Here is a 24,363-nt window from a genome sequence, read left to right as displayed (position 1 = left end):
AATAAGGAAAATCTCCAGATCAGGCTGCCCCTGGGCACAGCAAACGGGGGAAATGGTCTTTGGCAGGCATGGCAGCTTTGAGACGGACAGAAAGAAGCAGCTTAAAGGATAAAACACAGTTAGTGTTAATGTTTGAAAAATAATTAGTGTCCACAGGGAAACCTTCTCTTCTCCAGTGCCTGCTATTCTTGTGTGTGACCATGCATTGACTATTGCCAGGATGTTTATGCTTTGGGTTTCATTGTTCAAGGTCATCTTTGGTGTTCTTTTCAGAAAGATTTCATCAGACATAAATACTAGTCCTCCGTAATCCCTAAAAGCTGAAACACAGTTTTGACTACCTATTTAAAAACTTGTGTTGGCCAAGCAACACCATGAGCTAAGGCGAAGGTAAATGGCAAACTAGGAAAACATGCTTGCAGTATATGTACAAACTGTGAATGTCTTTAATATATAAAGTATCTTTATAAAATCAATATTAAAAAATTAGCATCCCCAGAGAAAAGAATGACAAATGAAGAATATAAATAACTAGTTGTAAAAAAATTATAGAAAAATGTTCAAAGTCATTAGTAGTCAAATAAGTGTACTTTTTTTCTGTTTCTTTTTTTAGTCATGGAAAATTTTAAATATACATGGTGTTAAAATATGATAATAAACCGCACGTACCCATCTTGTAGCTTCAGCAGCTACCAACTCATGTTGTTGTTGTTAGGTGCCGTTGAGTCGGTTCCAACTCACAGTGACCCTGTGTACCATAGAACAAAACACTGCCCGGTCCTGCGCCATCCTTACAATCCTTGCTATGTTTGAGTCCATTGTTGCAGCCACTGTGTCAGTCCACCTCGTTGAGGGGCCTCCTCTTTTTCGCTGGCCCTCTACTTTACCAAGCGTGACGTCCTCTTCCAGGGGCTGATCCCTCTTGACAACATTTCCAAAGTATGTAAGACACAGTCCCGCCATCCTTGCTTCTAAGAAGTATTATTGTTGTGCCTCTTCCAAGACAGATTTGTTCATTCTTTTGGCGGTCCACGGTATATTCAATATTCTTTGCCAGCACCACAATTCAAAGGTGTCAGTTCTTTGGTCTTCCTTATTCATTGTCCAGCCTTCACGTGCATATGATGCAATTGAAAATACCATGGATTGGGTCAGGCGCACCTTAGTCTTCAAGGTGACATCTTTGCTTTTCAACACTTTAAAGAGGTCCTTTGCAGCAGATTTGCCCAATGTAATCAGCTTACAGCCAATCTTATTTAATTGCTACCTCCTTCTATCACCAGATTACTTTGAAGCAAATATCAGTCATTGATTTGCTTAATCCATATACACAAAGAAATGGAGTTTAAAAGAACAGGGAAGTATAATTTTTACCTATTGGTGAAGTGGCAAATGTTAAAAATAATAGTAATGCACAGTGTTGGAGTGGTTATGGTGAAATGGACACCGTGCTGCTGGTGGGAGCATCAAGTGGTGTAATTTTTCTGGAAGACAGTTTGGCACAAAGTATCACAAAACTTTAAAAATGTGATTGTCTTTTTGCCTAATTATCCTACTTTTGGGACTTTATCTTGAAATATTAGCTATGTGCTCATATACTTATCCTTAAAAATGTTTATTGAAATATTATTTACAATAAGAATTAAAAAGGACTTAATGTCCAGCATCGTAGACCATCCAGATAAGAAGATACTAGGCAGTCATTACAAATTATGTTGGAGAAGAATACTAAATGAAATTAGAAAACATTTTTAATATAAAAAAGAAAACGAAAACGTTTATAAAACAAATGGATCGTATGGTTCCAGTTATGTTAAAAAAGTTACAGAATTTTTTTTTGATAGTGGTGAAAATATACACAGCAAAACCTTCACCAATTCAACAATTCCCACGTGTACAATTCAGTGACATGGATTACAGGCTTCAAGTTGTGCCGCCTTTTTTACTAATTATAGGTGTTTGACACACATGGGGTCACCATAAGTCAGAATCCACTTGGCTGCAACTGGTGGATTTATAGGAAAAAAACTAAAGGGAAACCTGGTTATCTCAGGGTGGTTTTTTTAAAAATAATTTTTATTGTGCTTTAAGTGAAAGTTTACAAATCAAGTCAGTCTCTCACATATAAACTTATATACACCTTACTACATACTCCCACTTGCTCTCCCCCTAATGAGTCAGCCCTTCCAGTCTTTTCTTTCGTGACTGTTTTGCCAGTTTCTAACCCTCTCTACCCTCCCATCTCCCCTCCAGACAGGAGATGCCAGTACAGTCTCAAGTGTCCACCTGATACAAGTAGCTCACTCCTCATCAGCATCTCTCTCCAACCCATTGTCCAGTCCATGTCTGATGAGTTGTCTTCGGGAATGATTCCTATCCTGGGCCAACAGGTTTGGGGACCATGACTGCCAGGATTCTTCTAGTCTTAGTCAGACCATTAAGTCTGGTCTTTTTATGAGAATTTGGGGTCTGCATCCCACTGATCTCCTGCACCCTCAGGGGTTCTCTGTTGTGCTCCCTGCCAGGGCAGTCATCGGTTGTGGCCGGGCACCATCTAGTTCTTCTGGTCTCAGAATAATATAAGTCTCTAGTTCATGTGGCCCTTTCTGTCTCTTGGGCCCATAATTATCTTATGACCTTGGTGTTCTTCATTCTTCTTTGATCCAGGTGGGTTGAGACCAATTGATGCATCTTAGATGGCCACTTGTTAGCATTTAAGACTCAGGGTGGTTTTTATTTCATTCTTTTATAATGTATACTTTGTTTGAAATATTTTGCAATGAAGATACATTGCTTTTCTAATCAGGAAAAAAAGAAAGCATAATTGGAAAAATGTAGGGGGTGTATGGTATGGTTTGCCCTTGGACTCTGTCCTTCCCTAGGAATGGCCCTGCTTACCAAAATAACATGTTAGGAAGAAGAATTTTGTTGGTGTTGGTAAGGAATGCCCAAGGCAGAAAGAGGCAAGATAGCAAGGAGGACAACTGGAAGGCTGCAATTGTCCAGGCATTAGGGCCTCACCCGTGGGCAGATGGAAAGTCAGCTCTTCTCTGAGGTTCCTGTTCTTCCCTGTCCTGAATCTTGTGCTGGGAGAAGACTCCAGAAGATCAGGGCAGGGTTGGGTGCTAGCCCCAAGACCCTGTTGTCCTGTTGGCCTCTAGCCTGGGTTAGGATTACCTAGCAAGCCGTTTGCTTTTCTGGAGCATCCCCTAGCCCTGTTGAAAAGTTTGAGACCGTTCTTTGTGTCCATAGGCCTACCCAGTTTTGCAGCAACAAAAGGGTTTCCCTGGCTGAAGTCTGCACAAAGTGGCTTTTTCTACACCGGGCTCTATTGGCTTCCATCTGTTCTTCTGGTTGGTTTCTAAGCCCACTTTGGTCATTTTCTTCCTTCACCTGCCCTGGCTGGAGTTGCATCCCAGGCAGGAGCTGGTCCCTCCTTCCACATAAGCAGAGTTAATCTTTGGATTCTCCTTTGGGTGGTTATGGGCCCAGAGATTCCTCCCCTGCAAGGCTGCCTTGCTGGAGTAAGCAGCATGGAGGTGGCCCAATGTGCAGGTTTGGGAACTAAGGCCATGTCGTCTGAACTGCAGCATACCTGGGAGGCAGGTATGCAGAGAGCAACATTGGGGCACCTTTAGTGTTCATCTGGCTGTGCTGGGCACACATGAGCACATCCCATTTCCTCTATTTCCTACTGGGGTGAAAATGCACCTTCTCCCCTTCTGCCCCTCCCGAGAAGCCTGGAAGGTCAGAGGCCTACTCCTGGGGGCTTGGACAAGAGATCTTTGTGTGGTGAAAGTTCTCTGGGGAGCCTGACCAGCCACAGCAGCCAAACCAAACCAAACCCATTGCCATTGAGTCGATTCCGACTCATAATGACCCTATAGGACAGAGTAGAACTGCCCCATAGGGTTTTCAGGGAGTGCGTGGTGGATTCGAACTGCTGACCTTTTGGTTAGCAGCCATAGCTCTTAACCAGTACGCCACCAGGGTTTCTGCCACACCAGCGTTACGCCATAAAATTAGCCAAACACTGTAGGTTTGTTCATGTTTCTTTTCAATCCTAGGCTCTCAAAACATCTTAAGTCCCTTACTAGTTTTTTTATAACAGCTTTATTGAGATATAATTTATGTACCATACAACTCACCTAATAGTATGCAATTCATTGGTTTTTAGTATGTTCAAGGAGCTAAACAACCATCATTACAATCAATCTCATCACCCTCAAAAGAAACCCCTGTATCCATTGCAGTCACTGCCCGTTTACCTCCAACTTCCCCCTGGCAGCCTTAGGCAACCACTAATCTACTTGCGGTCTCTATGGACTTGCCTATTCTGGGCATTGCATGTAAATGGAATCATATAATATGTGGTCTTTTGTATCTGGCTTAGCATAATGTTTTCAAAGTGCATACATATTGTAGCATGTATCAGGGCTTCGTTTCTTTTATAACTGAATAATATTCCATTGTATGATTATACCGTAGCCCTGGTGGTACAGTGGTTAAGCAATTGGCCTCTAACTGAAAGGTCAGTGGTTTGAACCTACCAGCGGCTCTGAGGCAGAAAGATGTAGCAGTCTGCTTCCATAAAGATTTATAGCCTTGGAGATCCTATAGGGCAATTCTGCTCTGTCCTATAGGATCCTTTGAGTTGGAATCGACAATGGGTTTGTGTTTTTTTCTGGGGAGGGGGGCAGCAGTTAAGAGCTACAGCTGCTAACCAAAAGGTCTGCAATTCGAATCCACCAGGTGCTCCTTGGAAACCCAATGGGGCAGTTCTACTCTGTCCCTCAGGGTCACTATGAGTCAGAATTGACTCGACGGCCGTAATTTTTTTGGTTTTTGGATAGTTATATCACATTTTGTTTATCCATTCATCAGTTGATGGATGTGAAGTTGTGTCCACTTTTTAGCTATTATGAAGTAGGCTGCTATAAACATTTGTGTACATGTTTTTGTGTAGACATATGTTTTCATTTCTCTTGGATATATACCTAGGAGTAAAATTGCTGGGTCACATGGTAACTCTACGTTTAACCGTTTGAGAACTGTTTACAAAGTGGCTGCACCATTTGATATCCCTACCTGCAGTGTGGAAACTCTGATGGATTAGCGGTTAAGAGCTACAGCTGCTAACCAAAAGGTTAGCAGTTTGAATCCACCAGGAGCTCCTTGGAGGCTCTATGGGGCAGTTCTACTCTAACCTGTAGGGTCCCTATGAGTTGGAATCGACTCAATGGCAATGGATTATGGGACCAGTAGTGTATAAAGGCTCTAGTTTTTCCACCTCCAATGTTTGTTATCTGACACACCTAGTGGGTGTGATGTGGTATCTCACTGTGGTTTTGATTTGCATTTCTTTAAAGACTAATGATGTCGGGCATCTTCTCACGTGCTTTATTTTAGCCACATGTATATCTTCTTTGGAAGAACTGTCCAGATCCTTTGGCCATTTTTAGAATTTGGTTATTTGTATTTTTATTATTGAGTCTCATAGGAGTTCTTTCTATATCCTAGATACAAGGCCGTTATCAGATACATGATTTACAAAAGTTTTCTTCCATTCTGTACAGTATCATTTCACTTCCTTGAAGATGTCCTTTGAAGCACAAATTTTTTTTTTTTTTTGATGTTCCTTACTCAGTTTGAACTGTGAGTAAAACAGGCATAGATGGTGAGGGGCATGTATGTACCTAAATTAAAACTTGGCACACTGCTAGATCCTTGTTAGCTATCTATGCTGCCTCCTTCAGCAACACTGGATTTGCTTGCAGGCAGCCAGCAGTTGTTACCTGTTTGATAAAACAGAGAAGAGATGAAAGACACATGGGGGAGGGGAACCTAAGATTAGGTCCACATAAAAAAAAAAAAAAAAAAACCACACATAAACAGCCTGAATTCAGTGAAGCAGGTTGTTAGCATCCCTATCCAGAGAGCGAGCCTCAATGTCAGGGACATGGCGGATGTGGATGGGAACCTTCACACATGCGGTGTAATCTCTCTTGATGTTAGAGAAGAGGAGCTATGGCTGGTTGTTTGGGGGATGTACTTTGCTCCACGTTGTTTTGAATGTACGAATGTGTTGTAATATTTTACCGTGTCTGGATTTGTGTGGAATTGCTGAGGGTTTCAGCCATGAGGCCATGTTTGGATGGGCCCTCTCTTGTTCTGCACCCAGCCTGCGCTGATGGGAGATGTGAGAGTGGCCCCATTGGACTTGTCAGATGCTGATCTTTAGGACAAAACTCTAATGGTGGAAAGAGAATTCCCCACTTGAACTTAGAGATCCAAAAAGGGGAATTCTAGGCCCTCTCCTTTGTCAGCCCTGAGGCAACTGTAGAATTCTGATTGGCACCCTCCAGAAACCTACTCTCTCAAAACCCAAAGCAGCTTTTGCTGACATCTGATCTTTCTAGGGAGCTGATATTTTTATTTTTAAAATGATGCTTTTATCCCCAAATAGATTCTTAGCAGGCTTGTTCCCTTTGAGGGGTTCCTGAAGCCCACAGATTTTGCTCCCTGGGATCTCAGGGTAACCCTGGAAAGATGGGAGGGCTCCGACCTATGCCAGGGATGGGGGAGGGGAGGGACACTTGCCAGCCAGGAAGCCAGACAACCCTGTCTCTACTTTTGGAGTCTGATTTCTGCATTGCTCTGCTCCCCTTCCCTCACAGTCACAGTCCAGGAAGGAGAACTTTCAGTGAGCTGTAATCACCCATGGGCTAATCTCTCTATGAATCACACAGGTAGACAATGAGGCCTGGCAGTCCCTTGATTGTCCCTTGATTATCCCTTCCCCTCCTCCCTCAGTTTTGCCTTGTCCATTCTCTCAGCCTCTCCCCCCCTTGCTTAAGTTCCCCTTGTTTCTTGTCTTTCAGCTGCCCAACATGTTTGGTGACCTTCGGTCCACACTTATTGCCTTGATGATTGGGTCCTATGCCTCCTCAGCAGTCACCTTCCCAGGAATTAAGGTAAGGGTGTGGCCAGCAGGTTTCCTACACATTCCTTTGATACCAGTATCTGCATGGGGCCTCCCCCGAGGCTCCTTCAACCTCTTCTGAAGAGAGAAGTCTTTGTGGGCGTTTGAGCTGTCCTCTCCTCACCCCCACCCCCACCCCCACCCCACCCCCACCCCCACCCCCACCCCCACCCCCACCTGGGCGGAATGCACCTGGGAGCCACAGGAATAAGAAAACTAAAACTGTAGCTGTCAGAAAATTCAAGTGTATCACTGCAGGGTGTTACACGGGGTGCCTTTGCATTTCTGGGTTGGGGTAGGGAGAAGTAGTGGGTGAGTTCATCCAGGTCCTGAGTCCAACTCCAGTCTCCCTGCCCCCAGCCCTGTTGTTGTTGGGCTGTTGCTCCCCATTCGCCAAAGTGCAGCTCTCTGCCAAGTTGGTTCAGCTGTTTCCCTCCCAGACAGGATCCTGAGCCTGTAGAAGTCATGCAGGGTCAGGATGAAGCAAACACCTCGTGGTACTTCAGGCCCAGCTCCTACTCCAAATTCACATGCTCGTGCCAGAGCGTCCGAAGGGGCTTCTCCCTCCTCTGGCACCAGCACCAAGTGAAAACCCTTCCTGAGGTATGGGGGGAGGATGCCATAGAGGAAGAGAGCCACAGATGCTGGCTGGCCACCTGGGAATTAAGGAAGGCCTGGGGCCAGCATCCTCGAGCATGCAGGTATCTACAAGTCCCTTCTCCTCTCAGTGTCTGACTGTGGGTCTGATCTCTGGGGAGCTGGGCAGCTTCTGCTAGTATTTTGGGGACCCTTGTTTGGGTGCTGGAAAGAAATGGCACTGGTGCCAGTAACAGCCAACACCTTCTGCCAGGATTACACTGTTAACCCCACCATGCCCCCATGAGGATACATGCCCTTGTCACACCCATTTCACAGAGGAGCAAAGTGAGACACATCCATTTGTCATTTGTCCATTCCCTGAGGCTTTTTTTTTTTTTTTTTTGGTGAACCAACCATAGATACTCTTCTAGGCACTGGAGAAACGTCAGTAGACGAGGCTAGCAAGGCTCCTGTTCTCAGGGAGCTGAACTAGCAATAGAGAAGTCAATGAATAAAACCACAAAAGGCTCAGCCAGGGCTATTCACTTCCACTCAGTGGAACAGGGTGATGTGACGGCAATGGGGGTGGATAGGGAAGGCCTCCCAGAGGACGTGACATTGGATCCCACCTAGATGCATGGGGGTTAATAACATGCCAGGGCCAGATAACTAGCAAGTAGGGGCTAGCTGGGATTATTGGAGGCCGGGTATCTGATGTCCGAAGGCCCCGGCAGGCAGGGCCGGGCCTCCTGTGCATCCCCTGATAGAGTCAGGGTAAAGCAAACACCTCACAGGCCTTCACCCCAGCTCCTACTCCAAATCCGCATGCTCCTGCCAGAGCGTCAGAGGGGGCTTCTTCCTCCTCTGGCACCAGCTCTTTCTCCCCTCTTCTAATTCTGCACCCCCTCATTATGCCTGTCAGGTCATCTATGACTTTGGTGTCTCCTTCATCGTCATCCTCGTGGTCTGGGCCGGCTGCTCCGGGCTGGTTTTCCTCAACTGCTTCTTTAACTGGCCTCTGGAGCCCTTCCCGGGGCCAGAGGACATGGACTACTCGTAAGTGGGCGTGTTTCTCTCTGCCCCCCATACCTGCCCCAGCTAGGGTCCCTGGCAACACTGACAGGTACTCTCCCATGGCCTCCAGGGTGAAGATCAAGTTCAGTTGGCTGGGCTTTGACCACAAGATCACAGGGAAGCAGTTCTACAAGCAGGTGACCACGGTGGGGCGCCGCCTGAGTGTGGGCAGCTCCATGAGGAGCGCCAAGGAGCAGGCAGCGCTGCAGGAGGGCCACAAGCTGTGCCTGTCCACCGTCGACCTGGAGGTGAAGTGCCACCCAGATGCTGCAGGTACCTGCCACTCCCCCCTTGCCTCCCAGGACTGCCCACGACATCCACAGGGCTGTCTGCACCCACACCCGGGTGTAGGATGGCGCAGCCACCCCAGACCTAGAAAAGGCTGAGGACTTTGTGGGTTCCATCTCACTTCATCCCCTCTTTATCCCAAACAAGGAGGTGGCACGACCCACCCTGCTTTACAGATGAGCACACTGAGGCTTACAGAGGCTGAGGGATTTGCCCAACTCTAATTTCACACCCTGGTGGTGCAAACAGTTAAGTGCTCTACTACCAGCTGAAAGGTTGGCAGTTCAAACCCATCCTCAGAAGACAGGTCTAGCAATCACTGCTTCTAAAAAGGTCACAGCCTTGACAACCCTATGGAGCAGTTCCACTCTGCATACATGGGGTCACCTTCAGTCTCCACAGCAACAACAACAATTGCACACAACCGGGAGACCCAGCTTCAGAACCCGCATGGTGTTAAGCTCAGCTGGGCTGGTCCTCAAGTTACATCACCCCTTCCCGTTGCATCCAGCGTTGGGTGATCTGGTCAGCAGATTGGTCATCCCTGCCCCATGTGCCCCGGCCCCGGACGGTGGGTGGGCTGTGGGCCCCAGAGGTACTGGCCGCCATTCTCCCTGAGTGTCTGTGGCCTTCTCCCCACAGCGGCCCCCTCATTCATGCACAGCGTGTTCAGCCCCATCCTGCTGCTCAGCCTGGTCACCATGTGTGTCACCCAGCTGCGGCTCATCTTCTACATGGGAGCCATGAACAACATCCTCAAGTTCTTGGTCAGCGGCGACCAGGACATAGGTAGGTGGCCCCCTGGGCCTCTGTGCACAGCCCCATGGGAGGCCCCTGAGTCTCCGTCGGTCACTCTCGTCTGCCTGAGGTCAAGCCTGCTGGCCAGCGTCTGGGGCACATTAGACTGGGCTGGACGGCAGAATCCCCAGGGCCTGTGTGCATGTCAGAGCCATTTCATCAGAGCCAGCCCGAGCTGTTCTTTCATGTCCTCAGTCAGGGTTTGCCGGTTTAGGAGATAGGGGAGGACTAAAATAACTGCATGTGTTGGGGGTGGGGTGGGGGACACTTTTTTCAGTGCCCGAAGGGGAGGCTTGACGGGTGTGTTTGTAAGTGAAAATGTTGCACAGAACAGTGTACTCCACCTTAGTGCTTGTTGAAAGACAACAAATCAAACCCAAACATGGAGAACAACTCTGGAAAACCACAGGGCTGACATGGGGTGATGCTGGGCCTGGAGGGGAGGAAAGTCTGTGGGCTGGAGGCTTTGGGGCAGTTACACAGCAAGCACGGGGGCAGGGCGGGGGGAGGGGAGACCTGTGCCCTGACCGGGAAACAAGGCGAGGCTTCCCGGTGTGTGGAATCCAGTTGAGGCTTGTTAACTCTGGTAAACAGAACTGATAACCCACATGCCACTTTTTCAAAACAGCAGAGAAGGTCTTCAGCTGATTAGAGGTTTTGATTCTACAAAGAAAAGTCTGTACTTCCTCAGGGCCTGAGCTGAGTCAGCATTAGTCATCCTGGAGGGACAAACACGTTTGGTAAATCCTTTTTGCTGGCAGTCTCCCTGGCTGCTAACCTTTTTGTTGGTTTCATTGTATTTTTTTTTTTTTTTACTTGGGGGAGATAGCTTAGGCAGTGTAAGGAAATCAAATATCAGCCTTTAAAGGACAAGAATTACGGCTTCAACAAAAGGAAAAGATAGCCTGAGGAGCCAGCTAAACGGAGGCCCTAAGCTAAACGGGGGCTCTACTATGGGCATAGAGATCTGTAGGTGGAGAACACTGATTATCTGGGCACCCTTGTGAAAATCTGTAGTGATCATTAACGTACTAAAGGCCGGAAGGAGCCCTACAGAAAAAAAATAATCGATTTAAACTGGTTTAGTACACGTTTCCCCCAAATTCTGTCACTGGGAACCTTTTTTTTACGTAATGCCTGTTACAATCTGTGCAACACATTCGGGGAAAACTGAGCTGTCTTATCTAACCAAACCAGTTGCCCTTGAGTCAGCCCCACTCAGGGCGACCCCATGCGGGTCAGAAGAGAACTGATTTTTCAGCAGTAGATTGCCAGGCCTTTCTTCTGAGGCACCTCTGGGTAAATCGAACCTCCAACTTTTTGGTTAGCAGCCCAGCGGGTTAAATGTTCACACCACCCAGGGACTCCCTATCATGTCTAAGGTCCCTCTTTGTATAAACACTCAGGGCCAGAGAGGTCATGACCCTGGATGAGCAGAGAAAGGGAAGTGGTCCTTACTGGACTAATCTGAGAAATTCTGATGCCTAGGAGAAATTTTTCCAGCTGTTTCCCACATTCGAAAAGTCGGTTTCAAGGAGAGGAAGCTGGGCCAGGAAATTTGGTCTGTGGTGACAGGACGTTGGTTTTTCCCATCCTGCTCTTGCGCACGGTTGTACCAGTACCAAAGCCAGCTGTGCCTAGAGGTGCTGCTTCAGGATGGGGGCAGCGGGGTGCACAAAGGGAGATGGGACCAGCTCTGGACGGGAGACCATGGTGTCAGATGCCTTGGCTGGGTGTCTGGGGTGGATTCTTCCACCTCTGCCTCCTTGTGTGTGCAGAAAGAAGTGGGCCTGACAGAGCAGTGTCCCGGGGCAGGCATGGTGTGAGGGGATCTGATTCTCCCAGACTTCCTCATGCACGCCACTTCCTCATCACGTCCCTGGCCTGATTTACTAAGTGCCTGTGATGAGGCACCAGCTGCACATGACGGGCACCAGCAGACAGGGTACGTCAGCAGGTGCCTGTGCTGGGCCTTCTCCCGCCTCTGCTCCCAGAAGGCTGGCTCACACTCAGCTTCCCCTGAGCTCCCTGAGCATCAGGTCTTCACGGGAAATGGAATCTGTGCTGGGCTAGCCTGCCTCCACTCACCAGCAATCTGTAACAGCTTCTGAGATTTCTGCTGCTAACCTCTCTCCTTTCTGCCTTTTCACCATTGCTTTCTTGATGCAGTGATGGCCACGGGTAAGCTGGGGAGGGGGATTGTCAGTGAACATGGCAACATCCCCTCCCCTCCCAGGCAGCCCCTGTTCTACCAAGAACCACCTCGCCTTGGACTCCATACATCCCTCTTGGCCAGAATTGTGGGGTGGGGGAAGGGCCATCAGCTTTCAGCTTCTATTTATTTGCCCAAAAAAATCCCATCATTTTAAGGCCCTGTGAAGATTGAAGCCCTTACGTCAGAGCCCCTGTGAGTGGTGCCTTCCTGGGATATTTCTAGAGGCAGCAAACCAATGTCCGGTCGCATACAAAGCCTGAATCATACATTCATAATTTTGTGGTTTCCAAGTCACAGTGACTTCCTGGAGCTTTTGAAGAGGACATTGTGACATACTGGATTTCATTTGCTATTTCTTGGAAACCAGCAGGGGATTGGGAGCAGAGAATAAGGTGACCTGCCTCTTGCTCTGGCCTTGACTTCAGAGGTTAAGGTGTCCAGAGTTCCCCCTTAAACCTTGCAGTGACAAAGGGAATCTGGGTCAGACCCCAGATGGGCGTTGAATAGCAAGCGGCCCCTTTCCAGGTCCTCTGCCAAGGGCCCTCTCCTGACACTGCCTGTTTTCCTCCCCAGTCAGTCTCTATACCTCCATCTTTGGCGTGCTCCAGCTGCTCTGCCTGCTGACGGCCCCTGTCATTGGCTACATCATGGACTGGAGGCTGAAGGACTGTGACGATGCCTCTGAGGAGCCTGAGGAGAAAGACACCAGCCAGTGCGTAGGCTGGGCCCATGTCTCTGGCTCCCAGCCCCTAGAGGAATAAGACCACGCAGCCACATGTTAAGCAGGGACAGGGTAATAGGTCAGGTGTAGTCAGTGGGAGGAGCAAGAAAGGAGCATGCTCTTACTCTCAGAAGTCTTTTCAAATACTCATTTGTTCAGCTCAGTGTATGTTTTAGAATTTTCTTATGGAAATTCTTTTGCATGCTAAAGCTTGGGAAGTACAGAACTAGAGGGAGTGGGGCACAAGAGGAAAGTCCGTGTGCAGATGACCGGGCATCAGACCATTCTGCCTTTAAGTCAACCCTCAGACTCGTAGCATGAGTGGCGCACTGGGTAGATGATGATTTTAAAGTGTCCCGTTACACCACTTGGTTTGAATAGTAAGTTGCAGTAACCTTACTATGTGTTCATAGATTTGTTCATGATTCTGAGGATTAAATGAGGTCCTGAGGATTAAATGCCCCGTCTTATGTAAGGGCTGGGCTCTAAAATCGGAGGATGAGTTAAATGCTGTTTTTTGTGACTCCACCTTAAGATAATAAGCTGCTGTTTATTGTATCAGGCCCTGTGCCAAGCGCTTAAAGTACAATATCTCTATACACCCTATGAGGTGTTTACTAGTGTTATACCCATTTTACAGATGAGGGAACTGAAGGTAGGAATTTAAGGAGCTTTCCTGAGGTCACAGAGGAAGTGGTGGGCCTGGCCACCCAGCACTTCTCCAAGCACTTGGCATTCGTTCTTGGAGATGCAAGAACATTCTCCATGTCATCCAGTTGTCCACAGGGGATCTGTGTGGGTGGCGAGACTGGAATTGGTAATAGTGAGTTAACAAGGAAATAATTAACTGTATAGAGAATGCTCTGTTATCTAGGTCAGGCCCCATAGCCAAGAGGTTATTTGTGCCCATTCCAGTTCCATCTGCTGCAAATTTGTTTCTCCTTCACCCCTTCCTGCCCCCTAAGGGGAAATCCACTCATTTCCTTAGACAGCCTATTGTTGGCTTGGCTCCGTGCAAGGTTTGGTGAAGTTGAAGCCAACGGTAAAAGTGAGGCTTTGCCACATCAGATCTTGGGCACACTCTCCCTACCCCTCCCTGTTATTTGAGCTCAGTTTGCACTGAAGGCAATGCAGCATGTTGGTGATCATCTTCCAATATCTGAGACCCCTCCACTGAGGTCCTCGTTTAGTGCTAAATCGAGAGGGAGGAATGGGAGTGTCTCTAATGCTGGTCTAGTCCCAACACAGCCCCTAAGTGGGCTTGGGTGGCATCTGCAGTCTTGCTTTGGTTCACATCTTGTGACTCCCTAACTCCTTGGGAGAACCCACCCTCCAGGGAACCCCCAGCTCCTGTGTCTCTGCTTCATGTCTCCACAGAGGCGAGAAGAAGAAGAGGCGGGACCGGCAGATCCAGAAGATTACCAATGCCATGCGGGCCTTCGCCTTCACCAACCTACTGCTCGTGGGCTTTGGAGTGACCTGCCTCATTCCCAACTTACCTCTACAGGTGGGTATGGGGAGAGGGAGAGGCCAGGTAGGCGTGGAATGACAAGAAGGGATGTTGTTTAGAGACTAAAAGGGGCATGATACATCATGGGAGCCATCAACAAACCAAATGATGACTTCTCGTTCATTTATTCAACCAACCAGTCAGCGAGCTGTTGTGTACAAAGAGCCTGTTACCCAGCAGGCTCTGTGCTCCATACTGGGGTGAGCTGTAATAAAATAAGATTGTCTTTTGCAAAAGAACTCTTCTCTAGGAAGGTATGTGGTTCTTCTTGGTCTTTGGGGCATCTGACATATGACGACGATCACTACCGTGTCATTTCCTGAAACCATGTAGGGTAGATGTGTAGCTATTTGTTTTGTATTTCCTCCAACAGCTGGGATCTGATGTCCCCAGAGGTCTGGCCAGTCTATGGTGTTAATGGGAACATCTGCTCCCCTGGCACAAGAGTGTCTGATGGGTCCCCACATGTGCAGAGTGCTGAGGACTGTGATTGCTTGCCATCTGGGATCAGGAGCTTACTTCTTTGCATAAGACTTCAAATTCTAACAATAGGTATAGCCCCAATCCCTAAGTTTATGAACTTGAAGGGACACAGGAGATGGCATTACTTCCAGATGGCTATAGCCCAAGTCCAGATGGTATCTCAGGCCAGGTCCAAAAGGAATGCAAGATCCCTCCCTTTTTACAAGTGGCCATGTATTTAGGTATGTTGAATATCCAGGTGTGTACCACGCATGGGTGTGGTCACATGTATGTGCTGATAACTGTGTGCAGACAAGAGTAAACCACTGGAGACTTGTACCACTTCCAGTTAGCACTGTCATTGCATCCTTGGCACCCTCCCTGGCCTCTGGGTGGCTTCCCTTTCTGTAAGACTGGCAGACCCTTGCCCTGACCACCTTGCCCACTCGATCAGTGCTCAGCGGGGACAGCCATCTACTTTTCATTTTATTTAGTGCTCTTTGAAAGAAGAGTTGTGAAAAGGAAACAAAGCATCTGCAGGGCAGTCTGCACGAGAATATATGTGTGCACAGTCAGGTGCAGCTGCTGTCAACACCAGAGAGAACAGCCTTTGCCCCTCCACTGCCCACATGCCTGGGAACAGGTCCTGGCCGCTGAGCAGGATGGCAGGGCTGTGTATAAAAGACATCAAAGGCAAACAAAGGGCAGCGGCAGAGTGGACAGCCCTTGTGCCTCTCAGGAATCCTTAACGAGTGCTTCTCAGAGCCTGCCTACAGTGGCCTTCCTGGGAGAGACCTCCCAGAGACGGTGGTGGAGCTTTCCTAGGGGGACAGGGAGGACAGCCACCTGTCAGTAAGGTCTGGGGTGGCCAGGCAGGGAGATCCCTGAGCACAGTCCTTGGGTCAACAAGGCAGAGACCGATGTCATGATTGGTGCCTCCTACTCAGTGCTGGAAGCTGTGGTGGCATGGTGGTTAAGAGCTATGGCTGCGAATCAAAAGGTTGGAAGTTCAAATTCACCGGATGCTCCTTGGAAACTCTATAGGGCAGTTCTACTCGGTTCTATAGAGTCATCATGAGTCAGAATTGACTCGAGGGCAGTGGATTTTTTACTCAGTGCTATGTCTAACAACCAACTCTTGCTGGGAGGCGGGACAGCCCTGATTTGTAGTGTTTGCCAATTTCCCCGGTGTAAATGCTCTCATCATGGCCCATCTCAGGCTACCGGTGTGATGTCACTGAACGTGGAGTTGGGAAGGGATTCACAGTAACACCCCACTCTACACTATTTCCACCATTCAAATATCATAGACTCAAAAGCATAGATGATAATAAAATAACTGGAGTCTCTGGGCGGCACAAATGGTTAAGAGTTTGGCTGTTAGCCGAAAGATTGGCAGTTAAAGTCTACCTAGAGGTGCCTCGGAAGAAAGGCCTGGAAAATTAGCACAGTTCTGCTCTGACACACATGGGGTCACCATGAGTCAGAGTCAGCTTTTGAGTATTTACTACCTTTGTTTTAAAAATATTTAATTGTAAATTTATGTAATTTTTAATACTGGCTGTGCTTGACCACTGGCTAGTCAACCTCCTGAAAATTTCACCAGTTGCCCTGGAGTGCTGGCACAAGTAGTTCCAACACACCACTGCTCCTTTTGCTCAGGACCCCAGGAATGGTGGGGTGGGAGGTGGGTGAGGCCTCCTCCCGGTCTTCCCCTCACACTGTCTCTCTCCTGCAGATCCTGTCCTTCATCTTGCACACGGTTGTGCGCGGATTCATTCACTCTGCCGTCGGGGGCCTGTATGCCGCTGTGTAAGTCCGGCAGCTGCAGGGGACTGGTGGACAAGGATGGAGGGAATGACTTGAGGGAGGTCCGTGGTGGACTGTATCCCTGAGGCTGGGCCAGCTTGCCCTGTGGGTTTCACCTTCTTGCATCAGGGGACAGGTAACAGGGCTCCTGCTGGGTGTCAGAGGACGGCTATACCTGGCAGGAGGTGGGTTTGGTGAACCAAGAGTTGGGTGCCCATGAGCCTCAGCGTTTAGCACGAAGTCAGTCCCCCAGCCAGGGTCAGTGCCCTTTGTGGCTCATTACTGCCTCAGGGCTATTGCTCAGCCGAGTCCGGGCTTCCCCTGGCTACTCACCTGGGAAAGACAAGGGTAGGTTCTGGCCGCCTGAAGCTGGATGTTTAAGTTTCAGTGGCCCTCAGCAAGGGCAGTGACACAGATAACTGAGCCCAGAATGGATCAGTAGTCCTCACCCAGAGCCTGAAATGGCCCACTCCTGGCCAGAGCCTGCAGGCTTCTCAGGCCCTGGCTGAAATAAAACCTGCATCTTTCTCCACAAGGCCACATATCCATAAGGGACTACAGTTGGTCCTCCTTCTCAGGCTGGGGCTCGCCCCGCAAACTGGAATCCAAGCACCACCCACTCTCTCTGACCCCAATTCCAGCTTATTCCTTTCTGGGATCCCTTCCTGCCTCTTGGGCAGCAGAGTGATGTTCGCTGAGATTTTGCCTAGAACTTTCTCCCCCGTCCAGCATTGTCCCATGCGGGTCATTCCAGGTCTGCTTGCCCCACCCCCAGGCCTGAAGGAAGTTGCGGGCGGCCCTGGCAGGGTCTAAGGGAGCCAGGCTGAGGACTGTGATGCTGAGTTTCCGTGATTACGCAATGTCCCTGGATGCAGGCACAGCAGCGCCACCTGCCTCCAACCGGCTCCAGGACCTATTTCCTAAGCCACAGACGCCCACTGGCACCACACTTTCCACTCGCCCTGCCAGATCCCTATCGTCCCAGGGCACACCTGGGCTAGGTGTGGCCTTCCTCAAGTCAGGCTCATGATGGCCCTAAAGGGAACCTCACTTTGCAGAACTGTTCAGCAGGAAGTAATCCAGGGACCAGCACCCCATTATTTTGGGGGGCTGCTCCTTCCCCTTCCGTCTCTGACACCAAATGTGCAGCCTGGGGTACCACCACGCCTGGGGCTGGACTGGGGCCGAGGAGGTGTCTGGGAAGCCTGCAAGTGGCACCGCAGTGACGAGGTCTCAACTGCCCTCCACAGGTATCCTTCCACCCAGTTTGGCAGCCTCACAGGACTGCAGTCGCTGATCAGTGCACTCTTCGCCCTCCTGCAGCAGCCCCTGTTTCTGGCCATGATGGGCCCCCTCCAAGGAGACCCTCTGTGGGTAAGAAAGGGCAGGGGGCTGCTATGGGGCTGACTCAGAGCAGAAAAGTCACTCAGGGGCTTCCAGAGTATCAAGGTAGGAGATGAGAAGGTCCCTGGGCGGTGTAAGCAGTTTACAATTGGCTGCTAACTTAAAGGTTGGCAGTTTGAACCCACCCAGCAGTGCCATGGAAGAAAGACGTGGTGATCTGCTTCCATAAAGATTACAGCCAAGAAACCCTAAGGAGTTCTACTGTGTAACTCGCGGGGTCACCATGAGTCAAAATCGACTCACTGGCAATGGGTTTTGTTTTTTTTGGAGGAAAGGAGGTGAGAAGTGTCCTCTCTGGCCCTGATTTGGGGTAAACTGAAGAGAATTCCTGCCCGGCCCTTCCTGCTAAGGGTCCAGGATTCTTAATTGAGCACAGTGACCTTTTTCCCAACCCTGTCTCCAGCCCTGAAGATTCAAATCAGTAGTCTGAGGTAGGGGACCGAGGCCCTGAGGGCCGCTGTGTGGCCCTGTGGAGAACTATGGCTCTGGGAGCTCTTGGGCTGGAATGTGGAATGACAGGCCCTCAGACGGATTGAGACTTCCTGTTTCAGTTTGTCCTTTTCTCTCCCATAACCTTCTCTCCTTTCCCAAACGTGAATGTGAGGGAGGGTCTTGAGCCTGGCTCTGAGAAGACCACAGCCCACCGCTCAGCTCTCTGTCCCCATCCTCCTGTGACAGCAACTCTTAACCCTGCCTCTTCAGGTAAATGTGGGGCTGCTTGGCCTGAGCATGCTGGGGTTCTGTCTCCCCCTCTACCTGATCTGCTACCGGCGACAGCTGGAGCGGCAGCTGCGGCAGAAGAGGGAGGATGACAAACTTTTCCTCAAGATCAACGGTTCATCTAACCAGGAAGCTTTCGTGTAGCACCCACCACCTCAGAACTGTGGTCTCCCGCCCTTGCTTCAGTGACTGAGCAACGTCCTCCTCCCCACGCAGAGGAACCCACGCGCCCCTAGGATCCTCTGCTTCACCACGTTGGAGTCCACGCTCTCTCCCAGGGTCCTGGTCCTGCCTCAGAGCTCTTCGGTGGAAGGGCGGGAGAGGACCAGGACGGGCAATTTTCCTACTGCTGGAGACAGGGGCTGCCTTGAGCTTTGTTCTGCTTCCCTCGAGGGGCCTTGCAGGAGGAGCCAGGAGGACCCCCAGCAGGCAGGCTCTCTCCTCAAAGCGTCTGGATTCTGCCTCTTGCCAAAGCAGAGGGGTCTGCCATCTACTGCCTGCCCCCCTCCTCTCGGCTGCATACCCACCAAATCACTCCTGCCTGAGGACAAAGGCTTGCACTGTCTGCAGCCCCCTCGCCTGGCCCCTCGCCTCCTCTCCTGGCCAGTCAGGCTGCCTGAGGAAGGAAGGACCCGCTTCCTGTTGGTGCTAACTCCTTTGTAATTCCAGCCTGTGGCCTATCCTCCCGTTAGAGGCCTGTGGAGAAGCCCCACTGGCTTAAAGTCTGGGGAGGGCATGGAGGGCAGGTGGTCACACTAAGCCTTCAGGGGCCATGGACAAAGCTGATGGGTCACTCCCTTACTTCCTCCTTCAGGGCCAAAGGGGGAGCAAGTTTCTGCTGTCACCCTTTATCCAGGCTGAAGAGAATTAAGGGGGTACCACCAGGGTGTGCCCCCCACCCCCAGCCGCAGCTGTTTTTGTGGGGGTGAAAGCGAGGCTGTGGCTGACAGACCTGAAAGTCCAAGCCTTGAGGAGAAAGTGGATTTGCGAGGGGCCTAGGGGTGTGTGTACACGTGAAATGTGTGTGTGTGTGTGTGTGTGTGTGTGTGTGTGTGTGAAATGTGTGTTGGAGGGGAATGCTGGTGGGGGTGTGCGGGCTCTGGGTGTCTGCCCTGATCCTCCCAGACAGACCAAGAGCCAACGCGGAACCCAGGAGCCAGCCAAGCTCAGGGCTAGAAAAGGTCTGAAGCCTCCTAGCTGCAGGGCCACAGTGTCCCCTGCTGGCCAGCTGCTCCACAGCTGCCCTTCCTCTGCTGGGTGGCCTGGCTCACCAACGATCCCCTTTGACTGCCCCCGCCAGAAATGTGTCTGAGACTTCCTGGGATTACTGAGAAGGATGGGTTGATTTTTAGTTGTTTGTTTGTTTTCCTTTTAAGTTTTATCAGATTCCTTTTTATAAAGCAATAAATTCATTTTCCTCCTGGTAAGGGATGCCCCTTCGAACATAGCAGTTAATGGCTCCTGTGCCTATTTTGAGGTAGAGAAGAAAAAGGCAGAACAAGACTTTCTGCCACTGACCAGCCCTAGTAGTACCCAGTTGCTCCCCGTCTTTCTGGATGACCACCCCTCCTTGAGAGGGGCTGGGGGCCAGGAAAACACCTTCTGCCCACCTGCCCCAATAGAGTTGTTGTTAGATGCCATGGAGTCAGCCCCCGTCGTGGCGCCCTTAATGTGTAACAGAACAAAGTGCTGCTCAGTCCTGTGCTGTCTTCGTTATCGTTAGTATGTTTTAGTCCATTGTTGTGGCTATTGTGTCAATCCATCTCATGGAAGATTTCCCTCATTTTTGCTGACCCTCTGTGCAAACATCCTAAAAGTGTGGGCCACCTCCTCCTCTGCCACTTACACCAGGCACCCAGAAGAATCTTGACCCCTTTTCATTTCTTGTCAGATTTCCCGTCACTGTTCAGCAATCCTGGAGGTTCCTCCTGAGTCCCTGATACGGGGACCTACCAATGGCCCCAGGAAGCTGCCAACTTAGAACAGAGAAGCAGGATTCTGGTGGGGGCGGGAGGTGTGAGGGGACAGCAAACTGAAACAGGAAGAGGAAGACCCAGGCTCTGCATCAAGAGTTGAGCCTCTTTAACACACTTGATCTAGGCTTCAGTCTGCTTCACTATAAAGCAACAAAAAAAGAGCTAGATCAACATATCCCAAACTTCCTCAGAAGGCTAGTTCTGTGAGATGTTAATGGTTAATTAAAAAAAGTTTTATAGTCAAATTTGGGGAATGTTGAGTCAAAGTCAAACATGTTTCTTTATAGTGGGCACTTGTGACGCATCCCAGGGCAGAGATTTGTGGCTTTACAAGAGGAGTGTGGTATGCTGCTGGGGAGGGGGTTTCCTATCTAGAGCCACCCTCTACCCTGCCTAGCCCGAGGACCACCTGCGCTGGAAGCTGCTGGTGTGCTTGTTTCACAGGTAGACTCCAGGTCCTGCCTCTGACCCAGAAGGAATGGAGTCTGCATTTTGCTCAGCCCCACCTAGTGTTTCTGGTGCACCTAGAGTTTAGGACCCATGGATGAAGAGGTGTGAATTTTTGGAAACACTGACCTAGGGGATTAGCATGGGCCCTTCCGGTTGGGAAGATGTGCTGAGGTTCCGAAGCCACAGCCTGTGCTGTCCCCAGCAGCGCCTGGGCCCAGCCAGAGTGGGAGCTGCTGCCTGTCTCCCACCCACCCGCAGGGTGTGGGCACCTTGTGGGAAGAAGCAGGCACCAAGAAACTAGAATTCAGGGTGGAAAACAGTCCAGAGCCAACAGTGCATGGGAAGTGGAGGCATGAGAATGGGAGTAGGTGCAGAGGCTGGGGTGAGCCAGATGGGTTTGGTATCCCCTGTTCCCCCAGCCCAGTCAGAGACCAATCATTCTGCCCTGGCTTTGTGCAGCGGATGGATTACATACTTTTCCATTATTATCACTGAATCATGAGAACAACCCGTAAGTTACAGAGATACTATCATCCCTATTTTACAGTTGGAAAAATTGAGACCCAAAGAGGTGGAGTAACTTCCTCAAGGTAGAGCCAGGACTCACATGTGGGTCTTGAGTCACTGGAGTGCTTGGGCCTAAAGACCAGGACATTTGGTTCAGAGAAGCAGTACTAAGGCCATCAGGCTTCCAGAGCAGGGTGGTAATAGGCTGAGGAGGGGAGCTTCCTCTGGGCAGTGGGGTGAGCTCTACTCGTTAGTTATTTGACCCTGGAGGTTGATTGGTCCTTGGGGACCAATTCCCTAGTCATCCCAACCCTCCTGGTGCCCTGGGATGGGCAAGGGACCACAAGCTGGTCAAAAGGAGTGGATACCAAGTCGCCACAGCCCTCCCATCTTCCCCCTTGTCCTCCGTGCTGGGGCCAGTGGGGTAGGGGGGAGAAAGGAGCAGGAAGTGATGCTGGGCCTTGTGGTTCAGAGAGCGAGGAAGGGGCTGGGCCATGCCAGGAACTGCTTTCCTCTCTAGTCTCTCTGCCACCCTGGGGTCTAGGCTTCCTTTGTGGTTGGTTTCCCCAAGCCCTCTGGGCTTTTGCCTGAAGCTCCTGCTGCTAGGGCCTGAACATGGGAAGCTTCCAATCCTCAAAGGCTGTGGTTGCTGGTGCTTGTGGATTCCTTTCTGGTTTGCTCCATCTCCCCTCTCCTTTTGTACCTAGGATCAGCCTGGTGAAAAGAACCACTCAAGCCATCATTGTCACGGCCCTGGGCTGTGCCAACTGAGGAGGGCATCTCACTGGCTCAGGTCCCAAGGACACTGAAAATGGGGAACACCCAATACAGGTGCTAGATGGTCCCAGACAGTAGCACAAACACATTGAGCGAAGTGGAGTTTCTGGTGCATTACATGTCAGCCTGTGGAGATACGAGCAGATCTGCAGCCAGGGCTGGGTGATGGCGGGGGTCGGGGGGGAATCCATGGGCATCCTATAGTGAGGGCTCCTCTTAGCAGAGTGGGGCCTCAGGCGCTCTGAAGTAGCAGCACCCCTCCCTTCGAAGGGTTTCATGAACTCTTGGGGGCAGTGAGATTTCTCATCACTGCAAATTACTGGGACCCAACTCAAGTGCGGTAGTGCATCTTCTCCAAATATACCAAACTAGTTGCCGTTGAGCGGATTTGGACTCATGGTGACCCCAAGTGTGTCAAAGTAGAAGTGCCCTCTGTAGGGTTTTCATGGCTGTGACCTTTTGAAAGTAAACTGCCAGGCCTTTCTTCCGAGGCGCCTCTGGGTGAGTTCAGACTGCCAACCTTTTGGTTCATAGCACAGAGCTTAACTGTTTGCACCAAATATACCGTGGGATTATGAGGATTAGGAGTCCAGGGCCACCAAAGTGGGGGGGTTTTCCACAGACTAGGCTCTCCCCTGGGGCAAGGGGGTCCAGTGGTGAGCAGGCACAGTATGTGAGCCTGTTGCCCCCCTCCGCGATGCCTTGACTCATCCCAAGCCCTGAACTGACAACAGAACTTCTCAAGTGCCACAGAGAAAGTGTAGCATCCTCCACGTGGGTGGCCTGCACAGCTCAGGCCTCTCCCTGCCATCCGGAAACTACCACCCACCTCCCACAGCCCTGCCTCTGCTGTGCCCCTGGTCTGTACATGTCCAGCTCTGAAGTTAGTTGTTCTTAGCCCCCTGGAGAGCTCAGAGACTAAGCCAGGGCCACTGGCAGCTCCCGGCCCCTGACCCTCTTCAGAGTGGGGCTCCATCTCTCCATGCCCAAGAAGAAGTTGGGGGAGGAACAAAAGGTAGAGGCTTTAGGGCCACACAGATACCTGTTTAAATCCCATCCCTGCCTACCAGATACTCTTGGTGACCTTAGGCAAATCTTGAGTCTGGGTTTCCTCACCTGTAAAATGGAGGTAATAATACCCTGGCTGTGAGGCTTAGTGAAAATGTACACAAAGCATTTGCACAGTAGTATACCTGACACTTGATAGGCACTTAACAAGTGGTAGCATTATTTTTATTACTCTAGTGGCGTGCAGATAACACAGGGGCCGAGGAACAACCCCTACCACCACCCATGTCATTAGGATACCGGCTTTAGGCAGCTCTGACCAGGAAAGACTCGTGGCCAAGTAGAGAAGGAAGTGAAGGCCATATCTGCTGACTCCTACCCCTCTCAGAACCCCTACCTTCTCTGATAGTAGATGTGCCGGTACTCTGGCAGGTGTATGTAGACAAGGGTGTCCTGAGTCACGGCCACATCAGCAGCACCTCCATGCCATCTCCTTGTGAAACTGCTTGGCTGGGTGTGTGTGTGTGTGTGTGTATTCTGGCCATGTCAGGGAGTGCATGTGCATAGAGGCGGGTGAGTCGCTGATAACCAGGGTCAGTCCAGTGTGGCTGATAAGTCTGCAGCTGGTCCTGGCTCTTCTCTACCCCTTTGCTGTTTCTTGCACCTGGCATACCTCCTGGCACACAGTAAGCACTCAATAAATGTATGCTGAGAATGACTAAGAACTTCTTCCTCCTTGCCTCCTGTGTCTCTTTTGTCCTTTATCTGGATTTCCTGCCACCTGTCTGGAATGTGCTCCCTGACCTCCACACCCCCCCCCAGCCCCCCGCACCCACCATGTCTCAGCTTTGCTGGTTTGGCCTCTGTGCTCCCACTTGTGGAGGCAGGGGAGGGACAGGGTAAGGGACTTTTCTGGGTGGGAGACCAACACTTTTGGTGATTCTGGTTCTAATGGGAACTTGCCGTTGCCCCTTTTCTTTTGTCCCAAAGCAACGTCTTAGGTGTGGCTGCTCTTCCTACAGGTCTCCCACAGAAGCCAGCCACCCTGCCACCAGAGACCTGGGCAGTGGAGCAGCAGGACAG

At 50.2% G+C, this 24,363-nt stretch overlaps 1 protein-coding gene across 1 annotated transcript in view; it reads left to right on the top strand.

Annotated features, from left to right (window-relative positions):
- Positions 1–24,012, top strand: part of SLC43A2 (solute carrier family 43 member 2) — a 43,988-nt gene extending 19,976 nt beyond the window's left edge. Inside the window, exons 6-14 of the mRNA XM_003416810.4 lie at positions 6,882–6,974; positions 8,484–8,617; positions 8,706–8,908; positions 9,566–9,712; positions 12,510–12,648; positions 14,035–14,164; positions 16,368–16,441; positions 17,689–17,812; positions 18,545–24,012. Of these exons, the coding sequence (XP_003416858.1) occupies positions 6,882–6,974; positions 8,484–8,617; positions 8,706–8,908; positions 9,566–9,712; positions 12,510–12,648; positions 14,035–14,164; positions 16,368–16,441; positions 17,689–17,812; positions 18,545–18,706 (1,206 nt within the window). The 3' untranslated portion in view covers positions 18,707–24,012. The remainder of the gene's footprint in view (positions 1–6,881; positions 6,975–8,483; positions 8,618–8,705; positions 8,909–9,565; positions 9,713–12,509; positions 12,649–14,034; positions 14,165–16,367; positions 16,442–17,688; positions 17,813–18,544) is intronic.
- The last annotated feature ends 351 nt before the right edge of the window (positions 24,013–24,363 follow it).

Source organism: Loxodonta africana, chromosome 18 (genome assembly GCF_030014295.1).
Source record: "Loxodonta africana isolate mLoxAfr1 chromosome 18, mLoxAfr1.hap2, whole genome shotgun sequence".
Taxonomy (NCBI): domain Eukaryota; kingdom Metazoa; phylum Chordata; class Mammalia; order Proboscidea; family Elephantidae; genus Loxodonta; species Loxodonta africana.
Note: the sequence above shows the minus strand (reverse complement) of the source record. Positions and strands in the feature narration are given on the sequence as shown.